This window comes from Pipistrellus hanaki (assembly GCF_964339955.1).
Source record: "Pipistrellus hanaki genome assembly, chromosome: 10".
NCBI lineage: Eukaryota > Metazoa > Chordata > Mammalia > Chiroptera > Vespertilionidae > Pipistrellus > Pipistrellus hanaki.
In genome coordinates, this window is record NC_140512.1 from 49,406,428 (window position 1) to 49,426,590 (window position 20,163).

Sequence of the window (20,163 nt, forward strand, 5' to 3'; positions counted from 1 at the left end):
TTGTTTAGGAAACATTCTTCCCTCTTTCCTGTTCCATCTTTTCCTCTATTCTTCCTTCTTTGTTCTGCCTCGGTGTTCAAGCAGCCCTCATCATTTCCATTGGTTTTCCAGGCTTCTGCTTTGATCAGAGGGGAGGCAAAGGGTCTTGGGCCAGTGAATGAATTTAACATGCCTCTGGTCCTTTGCCTCTGGTCCCTCTGGGCTTGTAAATGCTCCATATGAAAGTTTGGAGGGCTTTGCTCGAGGACTGTCAAAGGCTCCATATACTTTGATGCATGATACTGAATTTTGGCTAACGATATATGAGAGACTACTCAAATAAGAACAGTAAGTTGACACTTGGAAAAAATACATTATTTTCTTCTAAATTTTTGTGACATTAAAGCCTGGAATAATCTATCTTTGGTGTAGTTTTAGGTATTTATTTTTCAAAAGCCACCATTTCCAATCTATTGCATATAATTCCTTTAGAAACCATAATTGCCATTAGACACAGGTATATTTTGTCCTCTTTTATCAGTCGTATTTTCTCTTTCCTCTTCTATACCCCACATGGCATGCACATGCATTTCTATTCCCTCCCCCACCCACCCCTGCCCAATGACAATTAGTTTAGGTCAACCAAGACTTTTAGAATCCTTTCTGTAAGAGTCATCATTGAATTAGATGCTTAACACATGATTATTTTCTTCAAAACATAATTAAAATATACGTGATTCCTCTTCAGTCTTTCTAGTCCCCTTTATTTCCATAGCAGTAGATATTTTATTTATCATTACAAAACACACCAATAAAATTACTGCTGAATTTTTGAACCCCAAGAGGACAGAAAGGAAGGAAATGAAAGAGGGGAACAAAAACCAGTGATGATTAGGCACCTGCTCTGCATCAGTGGCTGAGTTAGAAATGTTTATATGATTTAATTGATCCTTTCAAGAGTCCTAAAAGATTTAGACTTGCTGTTTCACAACTGAGGTTCAGATGGGTTAAATGGTTCACTCAGTGTTCCACAGCTTGTGTCAGAGTTAAGATCTGAGCCCAATCTGTGTGACCAAATTTCCTGCTCTCTTTGTTGTACCAGGGTCAGAGGGGACTCTGGTAGGCTCTAGAATTATACCAGGGGTGGGGCCCAGGTAGGGAAGGGCTACAAAAAAGATCTTAGTCTTTTCCAAGATTCAATCTTTGGCATGCTTCTCCTTCCCTGGTCCCTGCCTCAAATGTATACTCTTTATGCAAAATATGGATCCAGCCCTTTTTAGTATTTTAAGGAGAAGGTCTTCTATTAATGAGCCATCTCTCTTTTGTCTTTCACAGCAATTTTGCAGGCAGTAATAGCTGGTGATCTTATGAAGGTAAGACATCTTCCTACCAAGTTTTTTGCTGATTTTTTAAGAACTTTAAGCCAACATCATTTCACACCAAACTTTCATGAGCCCATATGTCATTTATCAGACCCCCTGCCTGTGCTGGCTAAGTAGGAAGAGGAAGGATGCTTTTTTTTTTTTTTTTTTTTTTTTTTTTTTTTTTTTTTTAGAATTGAACAGAGAGGATTAGGGGAGTCCTTCCTGCATCTCCATGCTTCCTAACAGCAAAAGGTTTCTGTAAGATAACCATGCAATTTGCCTTCACTAGTAAAAATCACTGCATGTCCGCAGGATACAGTGCTCAGCCCAGAATTCCTGTTCTATGAAAGCTGATACTGGAAGTTTAGATTTCTTTTTAGACATGTCTTGAAATAAATGCATGTGTAAAAATTACCTGGTCAACATCCAGAAATACATTCTTCAGGCCAGAGCCTGTGTCTTCCAACATTATTACAGTTTTGTATTTTGGGAATCATGGTAAACCAAAACAGTTTAATTTGTTCTTATGTTTTCTGGTGGATTTTAGTTCAGAGGGAATTGGAATGAATGCCAATTCTGAAGTTAGATTGCCAGAATTCAGATCTCGGCCCTGCCATTCCCTATATGCATGGCTTTGAGCAACTATTTATCTTTGTGCCTCCACTTCTTCATCTATGAAATAGAATAATAGTATTACCTCTCTTTTCACTTTGTGAGGATCAAATGTAATAAAACAAGCAAAGCTCTTGACTATTCCTATTACATGGAAGGGACTCTAAAATGTTGGCTATGTTATTAGCATAGTCTTCGTCTGTGTATTTTTAAGAGCTAGACACAGTGGAAATGCAAATATTTGTTATAAAGTATAATACAGTTTATAAAAATTCTAAAAGCTATAGTTGGTCCCATATCCTTTTCAGACATAAAGCTCACACTGGCATTGATCAGCTCTGTAATATGGGCAGCTCCCTAGGGCCCAGGGTGTGCCTTCCTCACCAGCCTGTGGGGGATGGTGCTATTGTAGATCCAGAAACCAAAACCCTTAAATGAAAGCTGAGAAGCACTGTCCTTGAATATAGTTTCTTCTGAGGCACAACTGTCGACTAAACTGAGACACTCTGTGCTCCATTTATTTTTAAAAATATGTTTTTATTGATTTTAGAGAGAAAGGAAGGGAGAAGGATCGAGAAGTACATAGAAATATCAATGAGAAAGATCCATCGGCTGCCTCCTGTGTGCCCCCTACTGGGGATCAAGCCTGCACCCTGAGCATGTGTCCTGATGGGAAATCAAGCCTTGACCTCCTGGTTCATAGGGCGATACTTCAACCACTGAGCTATATCAGCCAGGCCCCCTGGTCCATTTTTAACAGGTCACTAGCAGAAAACAATTGGTGAGACAGTTGTGAGCATCTGGATAAATGGTCGTCTTTCAACATATAATCCTGGAAATGGTGCCTGTTCAGTGCACTGGATTATAGTGTTACTAGGAATTGTTATCCACAAGAGAAAGATGCTCTCTAAGCACTGCCCCTGTGAGTTCAGTGCCATTTCCCAGCAAGAGATTAAACCAATGCCATCCTATCCTCTGTGCATAGCCTTCTGTTAGATTCTGGGAGATAAAGACATGAGTACAATTTGATCTCTGCTCTTGCAGAGCTTCTAAGCCAGAACATTCTGCAAACTGTGCTTTTGAAGCCTTTTTCACTTTATTTTGTACATGATTTTAGTCTAGGTAATGAATTTTCCAGGTCTGTGGGTATATCACCACAATATTTTGTAGTTAATGGATAATTGTTTGAGATATAGGAAATAACTATATTCAGTCAGTTGTCTTTTACATTCTCTATTGCAATTATTTCCAAAATGGCTAAGAAAGAATGCAAGAATACCTTATTTACTGAGAGATGAAATACAGGGGAGTTAAGTTTGGTGGTTTGTTTTTTTTAACTCTTTTTCTTATTTTTTTTTAAATATTTTTCTTCTCCTTTTTTCTTCTTCTCCATATTCTTTCATTTTTCTATTCCATGTAGAAAGCAAATTCAGTATTAAATATTAAACCAGCTGTGTGTGTGTGTGTGTGTGTGTGTGTGTGTGTGTGTGTATGAGAGAGGGAGCATGCACAAATCAGCAGAAAACAAAAGACCCCAGGAGCCATCCCAGTGGGAAAGCTGTCTTGAGCAGCTGGGCTGATGAGATGCTACAGCCTGACTGAATGCTCAGTGTCTAAAATGCCACAGAAAGGCAGAATCAAGGCAGCTGACGGATTGGGTCTGTGCTACTCCCTTGAGCTGAATTTCTTGTGGACCTGTTCCAGGGAAAGGACTGTCACTGTGAGACAATGCAGTGAAACAGAATAGGATTCTCTTAGTTTTCTCTTAACAGGAAAACTACTAGCTACTTCTTCCTACTGCCCCCGTGTAGGGTGAAAGTGCCTGATTTCCATTCAACCACTCTTTTTTGAATCTATTTCCTAGGAAGTCTTCCATCCCCCACATCATGCTTCCCTGGTGCCCCATGGTAGCCCATCATGGTCCTCCCCATCCGGGTATAATTCTTTCCGTATCTGTCTCTCCCATGGACTGTGAGGTCTTTGAGGCCAGTGGCTGTGTTGTCTTTATCTGCTTCCCTGGCATCTGACACATGGCAGTGCTATGGCTGATTTGAGTAGAAGCTTGAACTTTGAACCTTAGGAGATGTTGATTTTTTTTATAATGTACCTCTAACTTCTTAGTGGTAGACACGTTCCTTTTGCTTATTGCCAGCTGGGCTACGTGATTGGCATTTATCCTAAAACTACACTTTAGAAGCTCCAAAAGGCTCTTCTTATCCTGATATATCATAGTTTAGAGAATAGGAACTCATTTACACTTTCTATAATGTTTAATATTTCATGAACATAGACTGTGTCCTCATTGGCTAACTTATTCTAAGGCTGCAAAATCTGTTGAGTTTCTACTGCTATGTTCTCTGAATCTGTTTCTCATCCTGCAAATCACCTCTAGCCTTGTCAAGTAGGTGTTGGGTGATTAACAGAATGCATGCAGGCTGCGCTGCAGACCTGGATGAAGAAAGGAGCCATACTTGTGTGTGTGCACACGCGCGTGCGTGTGTGTGTGTGTGTGTGTGTGTGTATGCTGTGTGCTTGCGTGCAGTGATCTCACACAGAGAAATGGGAAGGAGCTTCTATGGAGCTAGGTTCATTAGAGATTAAAGAAAAACTAAGGAACAGGAAAGGAGTTTCCTACCAGACACCACACTAATCCTACCTATAGATTTAATTATTCTTTCACTCAAGGAAAAGCTGAGCCAAAGTAGGAAAACTTATTCTCTCCTCCCCTCTCCACTCCCTTGGAACAGGGACCACTGCCCAGACAAGAAAAAGAAAAAGAAACACAGAAAAATAAATAAGTGATTCAGTATATTTCCATTTTCTTAAGATGTTCAACACTCGTATGCCCTCTTGGGAGTCAGTGAGACACTGGCCATCTATTTGAGTTATCACACAATGGAGGAAGCTTACTTCATCTCTCTGCCATTTCTGTGTCCTCTGAGGCTAGACACATTTGTGGTTTGCGGCATTGTTCTTATTTTATCACCAGTGAGCTGTTTTCCTTGTTCCGGCCTCGGTTTGAGCTTCTTTTTTTATCTGTCTCTTTTTCAGCTAATAGAAAGCTATAAAAATGGAGGCAGTCTGCTAATTCAGGGACCAGACCACTGTTCACTCCTTCACCACGCAGCTAAAACCGGCAACGGGGAGATTGTGAAATATATCCTTGATCATGGTGAGTAGGCGCAAGATCATTTACCCATGGAACAGATTGAATTAGGAAGTTGCCTTTCACCCAGGCCGTCTTCAGAATGGTGGAAATGCTCTCCAACTTCTAGCTGACTCTCTCTGATTACTGGAGACAGCGGGATTGTAGTAGGCCATTCACCCATGGGGTACCCTTAACCAGAAATGAATAGAAATAATTTTCATATCAAGATCATTACAGGGTATTTGGGGGGTGTATTAATTAAAAAATAATGTAAAAAAACAACAACAATGCAACTGGATAATATGCTTTATTGTTTGGGGAAGATCTTTTATGTTTTGAGAAGTTAACTGGTTGGGGCAAGTAGCTAATCTATACTAGTATTTGTAGCTATTCTTTCTGAGGCTTAATGAGAGTACTTATCCTGCCTTTTAAGTCTTTTATTTATTTTTTCTCTAAGTCTCATTCATCTTTTCAACTCAAGTCACACTTGATTCTCTCGGAAACGTCTGGTAGCCTCACGTCCTCTGCGGCAGGACACGCTCACCTCCCAGGCAGCTTACTGCATCTCTAATTTGATGTTATATTATTTGCTGGAAGCAGCTTGCAGTTTTTAGCATCTTCCTCTAAAAGCCCTTCAGAGGCATAAACACGTGTTGAATACCACGTCTTGACCATTCGTAACAGCTTTCCTTCTTTATAGTGTTTCTAGGACAAAGAACAGGAATCCAGGGGTGGGGTGGAGGGGTCTGCCTGGCTTGGCTGTTTCATAGGAGAGAGTGGAATAGTCTCTAGCTCTGAGAGATCCTGGAAGCTTTGCTGTGAGCCCTAGCAGTGAGCCTGTGGCCAGCCCACTTTGCATCCAAATTCGGGCTGTAAATAGAAAGCATAGTAGACATTCAGACGCGTTCCCGCTCTTCTTTTAATTCAATTTAGCAAACATCTTATTTCATTCATTCAATCATTCAACAAATATTTGTGGAGTGCCTAATAATAACTACATGTTGTAGGCCAGTACACACATACAAATAAAATACAGTCACTGTTTTCAAGCAATTGCAGGCTAAAGAAAAAAAATATCATCGTAGGCATAATTACATTTAAAACAGTTGCATGGATGTTTAAGTCATATTGCAAAGCTACAAACAGAAAACACAGTTACCATTAGCAAGCACACTTCTATGCCAAATGCTTATACGAAATATATCACCGAATCTTTACAAAGGGATTGTAAGGTTGCCATCTTGTTGTTGTTGTTTTTTTTGTTTGTTTTTTCATTTTCTTTCATATATATAAATTTCAGACAGAAAGGGAGGAGACAGAGATAGAAACATCTTTGATGAGAGAAAATCATCAATAGACCACCAGGGCCAGACCAGGAATCAAACTGTGACCTCCTGGTTCATAGATCCACTCAACCACTGACCCATGCAGGCTTGACTCTAGTTGTTGTCTTTTTCATCATTCTCAATCTTTTCTTCCTAGTTTGCCCTTTGCCCAATGAGATTGAGTGCTTGTTTGCATCCTTAGGCAATTTAATACCCACGTGCCCTCTTGGAGTTAGGTGAGCCACTGATACCTAGCTGAGTGATAACACAGGTTCGGAACCTTCTCTCCCTCTCTCTGGTTGCTGTGTTTCCTGAAGAACTAGGTACCAGCACTTCCCCTACTTCCAGGTTTTTCTCCATATCTGTTAAACCTGTGGGCGTCTCCCTGGGTCTCACTCAGGAGGCTGTAGCCAGCTACCATTTTGACTGAATCTGTATAGAAGAGAGATGCCCTGTCACATATTTGGTGCTCTCAGTTGGGGTGGCTGGGGTGGCCAGGACACTTGAGTCTTTCTCTGTACCTGGTTTTTCATCTCAGGCTTCTTCACAGCATGACGGTGCTAGGGTTTCAGGAGGGGTGAATGAAAACTTCCGGACACCCTGAGGCTGGACTGGAAAGTTCTGTATCCTCTCCACAGCATTCTGTTCGTCAAAACAAGTCACAGAGCTGTCCCGACTGAAGGGAGGGGGGTTACAAATCAATTGTGTCTACCACCCTCCCCTACTCTCCATCTTCTTCACCTGTAAATGATGACCCTGCCTTCTCTATGTCCTGAACTACTTACTGATCTACCTGAATCCCCTGGAGTTCAGCTTTTATATCTCCCTTGGTTCTGGGTCCTAAGGTTGCTTAGCAATGATAGTTCTTTAACATCGCAAGTTCTTAAACAAATTTCTCCCCTTTTTAGTATAAGTATGTCCCATGCAATATTTGATACATATACTAAAAACAAAGGAAAACCCTCTCCTCAGTTGAGTCTTCCCAGGGGCATGAGTGATGAGGCTTGAGATGGTATTTCTCTAATACTTTCCCCACTGTTGCCCACACTCATAGGGGTGGAGTTCCTGAGCCCAATGAGAAATGGGTACACACATGCTTTGCCTGGCATGAAATCCAGCTAGCATGTCAGTCTCAGTGCTTTGACCAAAACCTGACATTAGATAATAAGTGAGTTTCTCTTCCACCTCCGGTATCTGCTGCAAAGATTGTATCACAGGATACAGTTCTCTATCAAAACTGAAGGACACCAAGGAATTTGTTAATTCCTTCAGGGAGAGTGCTTATTTTTCCAGTTCTCTTGGTTAGATCTTGTAAACAAGTTGTTTGAATAGTTATGCTCATGAGAAAAAACTTCAGAATCCTGTAATCACCCCAAGTTCACTCACGGGCAAATAGTTCCCATGGTCATAGTAGGCAACTTATACTCTCCCTGCTTCACCATGATCTCTGATTGACCTGAGAGGAAGACAGTGGAGATAGTGAAGCAAATCCATTCCTTCTGTTTGAAAATAAAACGTTATTATGCTTTATAGTCCAGGAACCACTGCCTTTTTGATGAATGGCAATTTTTCAACTTTTAGCACTATAGTCAAATAGTGGAAACTGTATTGGAATTGATTTAGGCATTGCCAACTTCGTGCTTAACTTCAATCTGTTTATTTCGGAATCCAGATATAAAAATCTTTGGACATAATCAGTCTAATTTACCGGGCTCCTTAATAGCTATGCACTTTAGCTCATCTATTTTTATTGTTGTTGGCTTTAATATTTTTAGTTACTGATGCAATCTATATTAACCTGTATATGGGGGAAATCATCTTCGCAGAATGACTCATCCATGATAAATGATAGAAACCCCTTTAAATTATCTCTGCTCTTGAAGTCAGAGATAAGTACATGGGAAGCCTGGCCCTTTGTGTGCTCTATAGATAGGTCTGAGCAGTTTGGATTCACATAAACTTCTTTTAAAAGCAAAGAAAAATCTAAAGATCAAGAGAAACACTCCTAGCCTTGAAGCCTGAATCTCTTAAAGTTTTAGGTTTTTTGCTTTTAATTTGGGTCAAGTCTTTCCCATGGCTTCATATGAGTTTTAAATTTTAAAAACTGTTAAACAACTGACCATAAAGATGCCTCGAATGAAAAGGCTTCTGAGAAATCAGCGCGACCCTTGCTTGTCAAGGCACATGATAGAAATTGTATGTGGCCTGTTTGCTTACTTGTCCTTTCTCTCCCCTCTGCTGTGTCTTCTTCAATGGATATTTATGGTGAGCCGTGGGGTCCCCCATCAGGAAGACACCCCCTGAATAGGAATCCTGGGAGATTATGCTCCCAGCCACCACATTCAGCAATGTATTCCTCTTCTAAGGACTCTTTAAAAGGGGCTAAGGCCAGGGGGCATGTGATGTATGCTGTGTTCTGAAAAGCCACAGGAGGCTTGAATTTTTTCCTCCTGCATCCTTCTTTGGGACTTCTTGTCTCACATTCACAACATGCTGCTTTCCTTTATGAAAAACTGCAATGTGGGCATTTGGAGCCTTGAAAAGATGAGGAGGAGGAAGAGAGCTAACAATTCCGTAGGGACAGGGTGGGGAGAGGAGGATGCAGAGGGAATCCAGCTGAGATTCCCCCAGCGGTTCCTGCTTTTCAGCTCCTTTCAACCATCTTTTTAACCCACCCCCTCCTCCCTGGTTTTACCCTGGAAAGGACTTTTGTGTGGTTTGTCTTTTACCACCCTGCACATGTTTGCTCTTTTGTTGTTTTTTTTCTCTCCCCACTCCCACCCTGTTGCCCCCTACCGTGTTTCCTGATAGAAATCTCACTCATGCATTTCTTTTTTTATTTCAATGGCTTATTTTGTCTTCCCTGTTTCTGCCTTCAGTCTTTCTTTTCCTTCTTTACCCCCCTTTTTCTGCCTCTGGTTCCCCAAGAGAAACGACCACCATCCCGCTGGGACAGGATGACGGTGCTGTTAGAGTTCCCAGTGCCAGCTCTCCCCAAATCTGCACAGCCTTTGTCCTGGGCCGCTGGAGGATTTGGAATGGTCTGCTGGCAGCGTCAGGGAGACTAATGGGAAATGAGGTCCGAAAAGAGAGAGGCCGTGGGGAGGTGGAAGGAATAGCAAAAGGGATTTGGATGCCTTGGTGTGGGAAGCAAATTAAAAGATGCACGTGACGAAAGACACATCGTATATAATAAAGTGCAATGTGGATAAAGTTGCATCTTTAAGAACCAGGGTATGCAATGGAAGAGCCTATGGAGTGGACACTGGGCAGCAGGCCTGCATTTTGGAAGGCTTGGCTACTCACCCTGCAGTTTACAGTCTTGTGTTGGGAGATCTGCAAGTTTTACTTCCTTTCCTACTCCCAAAAACACTGACATGGCTACGCCCATATTTTTCTCTCTCTTATTTTTCAGACCATTTCCCATAAAGCACAGTCTCTTGAATCCATGTTCCATTTACGGATCTTTCTCTGGGAAGAAATAGGAATTTGGTTGGGATCCACATTAATTTTAAAATATCATTTATCCACTCATTCGCATGAAAAATTAATTTACTCCCCCCCCACTCTTGAGGAAAAAATACTATAATAACAAACACTGTTAATCTTTGTTATTCTAAACTAGAGGCCCAGTGCATGAAAATTCGTGCACTCAGAGGTTCCCTCAGCCTGACACCCCTCACCCCCACACACATATAACCATCTCTTCCATCTGCCCACTGGCACCCGCCTTGGCTGGCATGTCACTGCCCACTCACCAGCCTCACCCCCCCCTCCCTCCGCCAACCAATCGTTCTGCTGTTTGGTTGATTTGCATATTAGGCTTTTATTATATAGGATGTTTTATATGTATGAACACATTGCATTCTTCTTACAATAGCCCTACACAGTTAGCTCTCTTATCTCTATTTGACAGGTTGTAAAAACTGAAGCATAGTGAAATTTGGTTAGTTGTCAAGACTCACACATAATATAAGATGTGGTCTCTGCAGTGAAACATGGACAACCACAATGCCGAATTGTTTGACATGAGTGTCCTATTCAGGGTTCCAGTGACAACTGGTGCAGGGCTGTGGAAGGACAGTGATTGCCTGGCTCTGAAAACTTCATGGAGAAATTTGTACCCATATCCCTTTAGTAGGGTGAAGAGTTGTTTCTGGTGCAGCTCAGCCAATTGTCCCCTTCCTCCCAAGGGAGCCACTTAATTATTTCTCACTTAGTCTATTCCAGTTGATTTTATTTCTTCGACTTACTTGAAAGCTTCTGGAAGGAAGGCGGAGACCATGCCACTCTTTTGTAGCTCCCTTTCTGCACATCTCAGCTGGTGGTGATTGGGAGATTGGTGGGGAGGAGGCAGTCCCATTATCCCTCTCACAAGTGCTCTTTCTTATGCAGCTTTCCAAGGCATTTTAATTGTAACTCTAGGTGTTTTTTTTTTATTAATAGTTTTTCTAAACTTATTTTTGATGGGCATATCTTGCTTTCCTCTTGTTTAGGACCTTCTGAGTTATTGGATATGGCAGACAGCGAAACGTGAGTGTTGCTTTTTATTACATAGTCCAGATTATACTTCAGGACGTAGCTAGGAGAAAAATGCCATGTCTAGGACATACAGTAGATAATTTTCATGACAGTGATAAAACATCCTCTTTCTATTGCATTTATAACTGTGTGGGGCTGATCTTCTAAATCAAAAATAAAAGTCACAATAAAAGTTGATGGCAAGTATCATAATGGTTGCACCTACTGTCATTGATATTCATCATTTAGAGGTTTCTACAAGCAATATACTTCTACACTGAGAAGGCTGAGAAGTCTAAAAAAAACCACATTTACCTTTTTTTTAGACTTTTTATTAACTGGGGTTTGTGAGAAAATTAAGGCCTAATGCTCTCTTGCATGTAATGAAACTTCTTTGCCAAGTCCAGAATGGAACAGTGCCTATAATACAGCCACTGGAGAACTGAGAATATGATAACTCCAATCATTTTCATGATCTGAAGTTCAGCTGAGGATCTGCGATGATCCCCAAACTGATGTGTGTGTTTTTTTCAGCTTCCCCCATCCCTGGGGTAGCAAAATAGCTACTGTTCTCCGAACAGGAACAAAGAAAGACTAACCATCTAACCCTGAAAGCCATATAGAACCACTAGAGAACTCCAAAGAAATTAAAAAAGAGATAAGAATGGGCAGGGCTAGAGTGGGATGGGGAAGGGAGTGAAAGTGGGGGTGGTGGAGGAAAAGCAGACATAAATAGAATGAAGGACAGGGATGGAGGGGAGTAACCATGGGCTAGTTACCAGCCACCACAGAAACTGCCCATTGCTATGCGGAGCTTGTCCACATAGGACATCCCATAGGACAGGCTGCCACTGACCCCAGTTGCCTGCTCTAAGATCTGCATTTGATTTTCCATGAAACACTTTAGCAGTAAGTATCTTTTCAGTCTTGGGAAAATCCTCCTCCTTTCTGCCTATTAAAGGAGCAGAAATAACCACTTTCTCATGCCCACTTCTCACATGACTGCCTGGTCTCGGGCCTGCTGCCCACTGGGGATGGCTCTAGTTCTGAGCTCTTTCCCCAAGGCTCTCTGTGCCTCCCAGACCCCCTGTGGCTGCCCCTCTCCTTCCACCTGCCCCTGGGGTTGAAGCCAGTAGGTAGGTCAGAGTGAGTGTTACCCTGGTTCCTTGCAGTTGAGTTCCCAGGAGTTATTCCTGGGATGGGTCTGAGGGGCCCTGGTTCCCCATCGCTGTTCCCTCTGAGCTTCATCTAGCATCCCTCACACTCAGTGTATCATACAGAGTGCTGTTCCCAATGTTTAGATACATCCACACACACAGTTTAATAGTGCCATGGAGTCCTGCCTAGATCAAACATTAGTAGGTGACAACAAAATCGTCCAGCCGAATTAAGCAACATTTTTTACAAAGAAAGGCTGGAGTCAGCCTTCACACATAATATAAGGGTTTCATCAGGGTTTTTTCATCAGGGTTACCTGATGACTGACTTAAGGCACTTTAGGCTCCCCTCCCCTACCTCCCCCAAAGGGCCCTGCCTGCAGCCAGGTCTCAGCCACAGGCAGAGAAAAGAGTCCTTGGAGCACCAGGCATCAGCAGCAGGAGGAAACCACCCCCTCCCAGCAGCCTCCACCCCTACCCCGGCCCCCAGCCCCTTTATGGGTGGTTTCCATTTCATCTTTGATTTAGGGGTGAGACTGCCCTGCACAAGGCTGCCTGCCAGCGGAACCGGGCCGTGTGCCAGCTTCTGGTGGACGCTGGAGCATCTCTGAGAAAGACGGACTCCAAGGTAACGTGATGAGTGAGTGCAAACATCCACCCACTGGGCAGAATCGCAGGCGCTTTGCCTTCCCTTGTGCCCACGGCAGAGGCGTCCTTTCTGTGCCTATGGAAGTGCGGGGGGCTTTGGAAAAAGGAGGAAAAAATAAAGTGCTTCATTTAGAGAAACTGCAGTTTAAATGTATAAGCACAAAGGGAGGGTGTGTGCTCGCCTATGGGGCTTTAGAAACCTCTGAAGGACGCGCTGGCCTTGGGACTTGGGGTTCTCCTGCCGAAAACCAGCAGCTTTGCTGCAGGGAGGGGAGATCCGAAGCCCTGGGAGAGGGGTCAGGCTCATGTTCACAGACTTTGACCTGGCCTTTGAGAAGACCCTGTGGGATTTCTCCTTCATCTGCTTAGCCCAGGGTAGCTTTACATCTGTGGTTTATGTGGCACCATTTTGGGGTGCCAAAGTGATTTCCAATCACTTCCAAGATGGGAGGTCAGGCTGCACCAGGAGTTATTTCAGTTTACAGAGAGCAGCCAAGGAAAGAGCTGGGAGCTGGCATTAAGGAGGAGGGATAGCTGAGTAGCACTGACCTTGAGAGAAAGTAGCCCGTGAGAGAGAGCAGAGTTAATACCAATCAACCCCCTAGAGGAGACTGATCAGCTCTGAGAATTTTCAAGTAGCCTGGGGAGACTCCAAGGAAAGACAAGCCACTTAACACAGAGGGTGGCAGAGAAGAATTTGAATATATGTAGATGAGGACAAACAAAAGATGGCTGGAGACCTGGCCCCTGAGCAGATTGCTCTGTGTCTTCTTTCTAAGTTTCCATGTATGTGTGTGCATTTTTCCAAATCACAAACAGCTGTGTTATTTTTATGATTATAAATAGAATTTATTCTCACATAGAAAACTTGAGCCTTGCAAACAATACAGGAAAGTAGAAATAGCTAGAAAATTCTACACTCTCGACCAATATGTTATTAAATTTTTAATGATCTCACTTCACATGTAAATAAGTCTATTTTTCTTTCTCATTATTTTAAGTTGTTAAAGTCAGACTGTACATGCTAGTGTATGACTTAAGTTTTCACCCAACATTATGTTCTAGAGATCTTACCATACAAAGCACTATCCCTATGCTTCATCCCTTTCAGGGATCCTCTGTTTTTACATTTTTGTAACTTGATGCTAGGTAAGAGAATCACATATAATCATCATGACTGAATCTACTGGGATTTTTTGGAGAGAAGCAATATCTTTTAATAGAGAACAATTCCTTTAAAAAAATATCAAAGGCCCACCCTTGTCCATCTCCCTGAATATTTAGAAGCTATAGAAATTTAAACCTCATTAACATTAAAGTAAGGATAAGATAGTCTATTAATATCATAAACAAGTGGGATGAAATTATGATAGTAATGTTAAGCTAGTGGATAAATATTAAATCCCAAAAAAAGTAAAATTTTAGAAAGAGCCCAGAGCCAGTTATTTCCTTTTTATCCTCTGCCCTGCATACCCCTAGAAGCTGCTAGGAACAGACTTAATGGAGGTTGACACTATCCATCGTGTTAACTGATCTGGGGGCTGAAGTTTTTGATAATTTTTGTTATACTTGTGTGCATGTGTGCATAGAGCTATTTCCTTAGTACAATGATCATGCCTCTACCTTTTCCTTAGAACTTAATATCACTTATTTAAATAGATAAGACTATATTATTAAACAAAAATTAGAAGTTTCAAGTAATATCCAGAAGTATTCAAAAGAATGAGACCTCCCCTCTATGTACTACTGATTTCCATTCATTGACCTCATTCAAAAATATCATGTGTATGTGTGTACTTACAAATAAGCATATAGCATTAAAATAGGCTGCAAGACATTATATAATCATTCAACATGATGCAGAAGAATTACATAAAAATGTTCGATATATTATTAAGTGAAAAGCATGTTAAATCACAGTACATAAATAAGTATGGTTTAATTTTGATAAAAAATAATTATGTATAGAGCTATAGAAAAAGAAAAATAGTTATTCCACAGAAGGTTAACAATGGATATGTTAGTGTTCTGGAATATATTTTTATTTCTTTTTTATGCTTTTCTACTTTTCAAAGATTTCTTTAATCAACACCCATTAATTTTATAGTCAGAAATTAACTCACTCTTTGGAGAGTGAGAACATCCTAATAGGGGAGAGAATCTTTAAAAGCAGCAAAGAAACCTTTTTAGATTGTTCTGACCGTCCCTTCCGCTCAGATTCCACTGGTTGCTCCCCAGAGTTAGTATAACAGAGAGAGTCCTAAACTAGAAGTCAAATGCCTGCTTCCCTGTTTGTCTAGTTAGTACTTTCTGTACACCGGCTTCCAGAAAGGAGCCGGGCTCCAGAACTCACTGTGCTGCCGTTTCCCGCTGCACAGTTAGACTCTGGTCCTCTGCTTTCTTAGAGGGAAACCCCACGTGTCCACAGTGTTGGACTCTTTCTCTTGAGCTTATGTATCTCGCTTCCATCGGGTAATAGATTGAAAAGTGTCTTGTGAACTCTAAAAAAAGAGCCTTACAAGTGAGTAATCTTTGAGTGTCTCTGTTTCTGTGGATCTTTAAAAAAATCTCACCCCAGGTGTGTGTGTTTCTTTCCTTTTTACCTGCAGGGTAAGACACCTCAAGACAGAGCTCAGCAGGCGGGGGACCCTGATTTGGCTGCTTACCTAGAAAGCCGTCAGAACTATAAGGTCATTGGCCATGAGGACCTGGAAACCACTGTTTGACCCTGGTAGACGGGCAAAGAGAACCTGAACGAGCATACCACCTGGGCCCTCGCGGCGATCGGGCAGCTCCCCTGGAAGAAGCTGATGGAATCCATAAATCTGTCTCTCTCCTGCAAGCATCTGAGGCCATGCCACCGGTTTTTAAGGGCTACCGAGATGTACAACAGAATGGAATAGCCCACAGAGGACGAGGCAGGATACCTGGAGATGGGTGGAAAATGAGTTCCACAAAATTTGATCTTTATTGCTTCCAGCCAGTAGCATGAACTTCTGTGTTCACCTGTATCATTTATTTTAAAGATTCAAAGGATGTTCCTATAAATGGCACTGCTCCCTTCTCCCCTCTGCATTCACCTTCCCCTGTACCGCACCACTTTGCCTGTAACTACCCAGAAAAAAAATTGGTTACAATCTGTTCTCTCTACATTCAGTCTTTGAAGACCACAAGACTGTCTGAAGGTCTTTGAAACCCTCTGGTTGTCCTGCAGAAGTGTAACTGTAAAACTGCTTCCATTTCCAAGACTAAATAGACCAGGATGACTTAGTTTTTTGCATGTCACCCCTCCCTGCCCATTCCTTTTTCATCATCTGGGAGCTGGGAGTTGCCACATGGATAATGTCAACGTGTGCATTGTATCTCTGAGGTATGGTGTGGTGGCATGGGAGTCTCCTGTTCTCGGGGGGATCTCAGAGACATAACCCAGGGTTGGCCCCATTTGCGGGCCTGTTACTGATGGCCTCAAAGGTCAGGTTCAGCTTGGGCTGTTTGCTCAGCTCCGTACTGCCCAGGGGTAGCCATCTTTGCCTTTTGCTGCAATAGAGGTGAGCCATGGACTGAGCCACGGCCCCGTAGCTAGTCTGCAGAAGCACTTAACTTTAAGTGCTGTTTCAACTGCTGAGCAGAAAACCGCGTGTGGGAACTGTGGCTACAGGAAATGGAGCTCGGTGCCAGCGTTCACTTCTAGGCTTTTGTGAGTGATAATGGAAAGCAGGCTAATGGACTTGAAATAAAACAGCAGAAGCGAAAGTAGCAACACATGTCAAAATAACTCACTTAAGTAAGAAAACAGTCGCTGGAACTTTGCACAGAGGCTAATGAGTACAGACGCTTGGGTACAGTGGCGAGAGGGGCCCGTTTAGGTTTTCCTTCTAAGTTTCTGGTTTTCATTACCCCAAGTTCGCCCTACGCCAAGGACAAAGCCTTGCAGTGTGAGTTCCCCTGCCAGACTTCCAGGATGCGTGGCCTTTCTGATGGATGCCTCCACCTCCTCCTGGTCAGCTCCCAAGATCATACCTGGTAGCACTGTAGCCCCATTTTACGTGTACGGGGTAATCTATTGCTTTCTCTGACTTCTTCTACCAGAAAGTTCTTAGTACAAACCTCTGTGGGAGGGCAGCCAGGAATGTTTCTCTGGCAGTGGGATTGTAGCTTCTCATCCTGCCACAGATCGGTTGAAACTTACAGGTACTTCTATCAGGGACATTGTGCCAATTACAATAGTAGGAGACGAAGCCTTCTAGCTTCTGGGGAAAATGTCTACATGGCGTGGGTGTAAGTCAGAAATGGCAGTGGGTGATCAGGGTTTCGCTTCACTCTTATACATAAGCATCATGCTTTCTTACTATTTCTGCATGTGAGCACTCATGATCGTTTCTCTGTGCTTAATTTAAAGGTCCAGCAGCGACGTGCTGCTGATCTGAATCGCATCTTGGTCGCCTATCATTTTGAAAGTACAAAGATGATATACTATTAAGTAGGAATAACCTCTCAGTGGATGGGGCTTACATCTCTCCTTCGTCGTTTTGAAACCAAACGGCTGGCATTATTTTCAGCTGTGGGAGGAAGGGTTGGTTGCGAGCAATCTATTCCCATAGATCAGTCTTAGAAATGGAAATATATTTTGGGTTTTATGGTGAGGGGAGGAGGCACTGCAGTAGATTGTTTCCAGAAGCTGGAAAAAATTATGCTCAGGGAGAATTTAATCACTGGGCTTCTGCTAGGAGTTTTTCAATTGGTGGGACTGTCAAGGAGATGTTGTGATGACAGAAATATAATCCTTCAGACAGACTGAAATCTGGCTTTGGATGGTGCCTTCCATTCCTTAGACTGGGCCAAACACTTGGCCGCGCAGTCAGTTACCCAGCTGCCATTGCTGGGATGAAGGACTATTTCCACCAACTACCATCTCATATTTCTCTGTAATGCTTCAAAGCAGCCCAGAGAAAATTTAGGGTACAGGTGGCTAGGGGCCAATTCAAATAGCTCCAACTGAAGTAACAAGTCAACCCCTGGAATGAAAATTGATGATGTACTGACTGCTGTAGGAGTCTTGGAACATTTGGAAATTGTTCAAAATTAAAAAAAAGTCTTAGAGTCCTACATTATTGGTGGAGAATGAAATATGACCAAGGCAAATATCTCTTTAAGAAAAGCAAACACCTCTAGGACTTGGACTTAAAAAAGAAACATTAAAAATGAGCAAAACAGTTACATATTTAATGGCTTCAATATTGCATCTGCTTCCTGTAGCATTTTATTTTTTAATTGAGCATTGCATGGCACAGTCCTGGGCTTAAAAAGAGTGGAGGGCCCATGCTCCAGGAATTTTCAACTCAACTTAGGTATATGGTGTCCCCCTTTTAATGGCCCTCAGGAAGAATAGAGGCAAAGAGGCTGGCCCTGGTCTGAAAAGCCACATTTACAAGACATAAAACTATATGCTTGTAGAAATATCATTTTCTGCAAAACCTACTGAGACTACTGCTAAGAACAGCCAACATTGAGTTGACATGAGTTGGGCCCTGCCTGCCTTTGGATTCCATGTTTAGATTACCTGATAGAGGGATGAAAAATGGAGCATTATTAAAAGGCAACATGATAATCATTTCTGCAGCCTTATGTTCCAGTTTTACACAATAAAATGGAACCCAGTTAAGCATTGCTTTGTCCCAGTCAAGGGCGTGATAAAGCACAGAAGCCAAGAAGGAAATAAGCACCATGGCTGGGGATTTCTCTGTGAGCGCTCCAGTTACCTCTACAGAGGTCACACCCTAAACCCCATGCAATTCCCGAAACCGAATGGAGCTGGCAAGCACAGTCGTGAAATGAGTGATGACTGATGGGAATCCTCAGGACCCCCACAGCTCCCCGTCTTTTCATAATCGCTGGCTTGGGTGCTTAGGCAGATCTGTTTGCCTTGAAAGATACTCAACAGGTAGTTAATTTTCATTTGGACCAAGTGACAGTTTCTTTGCTTAAAGGATTTCTGAATTTATTTGCTAGATTCTCAAAATATCCAGGTCATGGAAAATGTGGGGCAGCAATTTTATTTTTTCACATGCCAACTTTATTTAAAATATATATTTTTTAAGTTGTGAAAGTAGAACCTGCTTTTTATAAAAGGTTCGAAGACCATGGATGAGTATTACAGGCAGAGCCACGGGTATAGTGACTTCTGCCCCACTTTCTTGAGATCATTAGTATTTACCTGATAAACATATAGGCATTGCCACTTCTATGTCATATCAGTACTACCTTGTGCATAAGCTAGCCCACCCCAAACACATAGAAATATATTTGTACACATATGTGTAGTATGCATACTATACACACATATTGCATAGGTTTAAAAAAGGGGAAACATTTAGAAGCATCCTAATCATCTGTATATGTATAGTTATCACCAACAGACAGAGATAAGGTACCAGGGAACTTCCATGTACTCCTTGTTTCTACTGTGACTAAGCTTAGTTTTATTACTGTATGGAACTTCAGTTGCACATGGTATTTGCTGGTGCCTGTGCCATAAAGCCCATGACCAAGAGGTCTTGTCATTATTTATGCTGCCTTCCATGAAGCATGAAACCTACCCGAGCTCAGAAACTTGTCCAGGCTATTGTGGGGCTCGAGTGGAGAGTTTCTTTCGAGGTGATGCCTGCACACTTTCCAAGCTGAGTTTCAGGACTGATAGTAGGTTGCCTACTGACACTGATTAGGACAGGCTATTGCCAGGAAGGTGTAGTAACTTGGATGTGGGCTGGAGTAGCTTGGCTTCCTTTCAGTGGTCATAGCTAATGAAATTACTGAAATAGCATGATATTTTATGTAATTGCACTATTTCAAGGTAAAATTGATCATTGTGAAAATGACTCATCATAACCATCAAGTAAAACTACCAATTGCTCTCCTTAAATGGATTATTTTCATTTTGGGGGGAAAAAAATAAGTAGGACATCCATTAAACTAGAGAGTTTTCTAACTGAGCTTAAACATTTATTTGCTCTAAAATAGTTTCTGCACATGTTTTATAGGACCATCTCTGAATCAGCTTTCTCATTCTCTGAATTCCATATTCAGCTGACTGGAAGTCCTAGAGTTTCTTTCTCTGCCAATCCTCTTATTAGCTTTGACGCCATCATCCCTTTTCTGGGTCCTAGTCATCACTCATCGCTAGTCCTTCCAATTGTCTGACCATGCTCCCAGACTTTCTGCCTCTACCTTCAATGATTTTTTCCATGTACATACCCAAATCCTCCTCAGCTATTATGCTTAAAGTGGATCAAAATGAAATCATGCTCTGGGACAAATATCCATTTTGCCTGAAGGACAAATAAATATCCACTGACCTAGTGATCTTACAGAATTCCAGCCAGCCTTATTCTGAGAAGTAATCTGCCAGAGAG

General features: G+C 42.1%; 1 protein-coding gene across 5 annotated transcripts in view; it reads left to right on the forward strand.

Moving 5' to 3' along the window:
* DGKI (diacylglycerol kinase iota) overlaps window positions 1–19,692 on the forward strand; it is a gene marked incomplete at its 5' end in the record, with an annotated part of 382,063 nt that extends 362,371 nt beyond the window's left edge. For all 5 annotated transcript variants that reach the window (XM_084896735.1, XM_084896736.1, XM_084896738.1 and 2 more), the window contains 5 exons: window positions 1,315–1,352; window positions 5,007–5,127; window positions 10,925–10,961; window positions 12,635–12,734; window positions 15,364–19,692. In XM_084896735.1, coding sequence (XP_084752861.1) covers window positions 1,315–1,352; window positions 5,007–5,127; window positions 10,925–10,961; window positions 12,635–12,734; window positions 15,364–15,480 — 413 coding nt within the window. In that variant the 3' untranslated portion in view covers window positions 15,481–19,692. The remainder of the gene's footprint in view (window positions 1–1,314; window positions 1,353–5,006; window positions 5,128–10,924; window positions 10,962–12,634; window positions 12,735–15,363) is intronic.
* Between the last annotated feature and the right edge of the window lie 471 nt (window positions 19,693–20,163).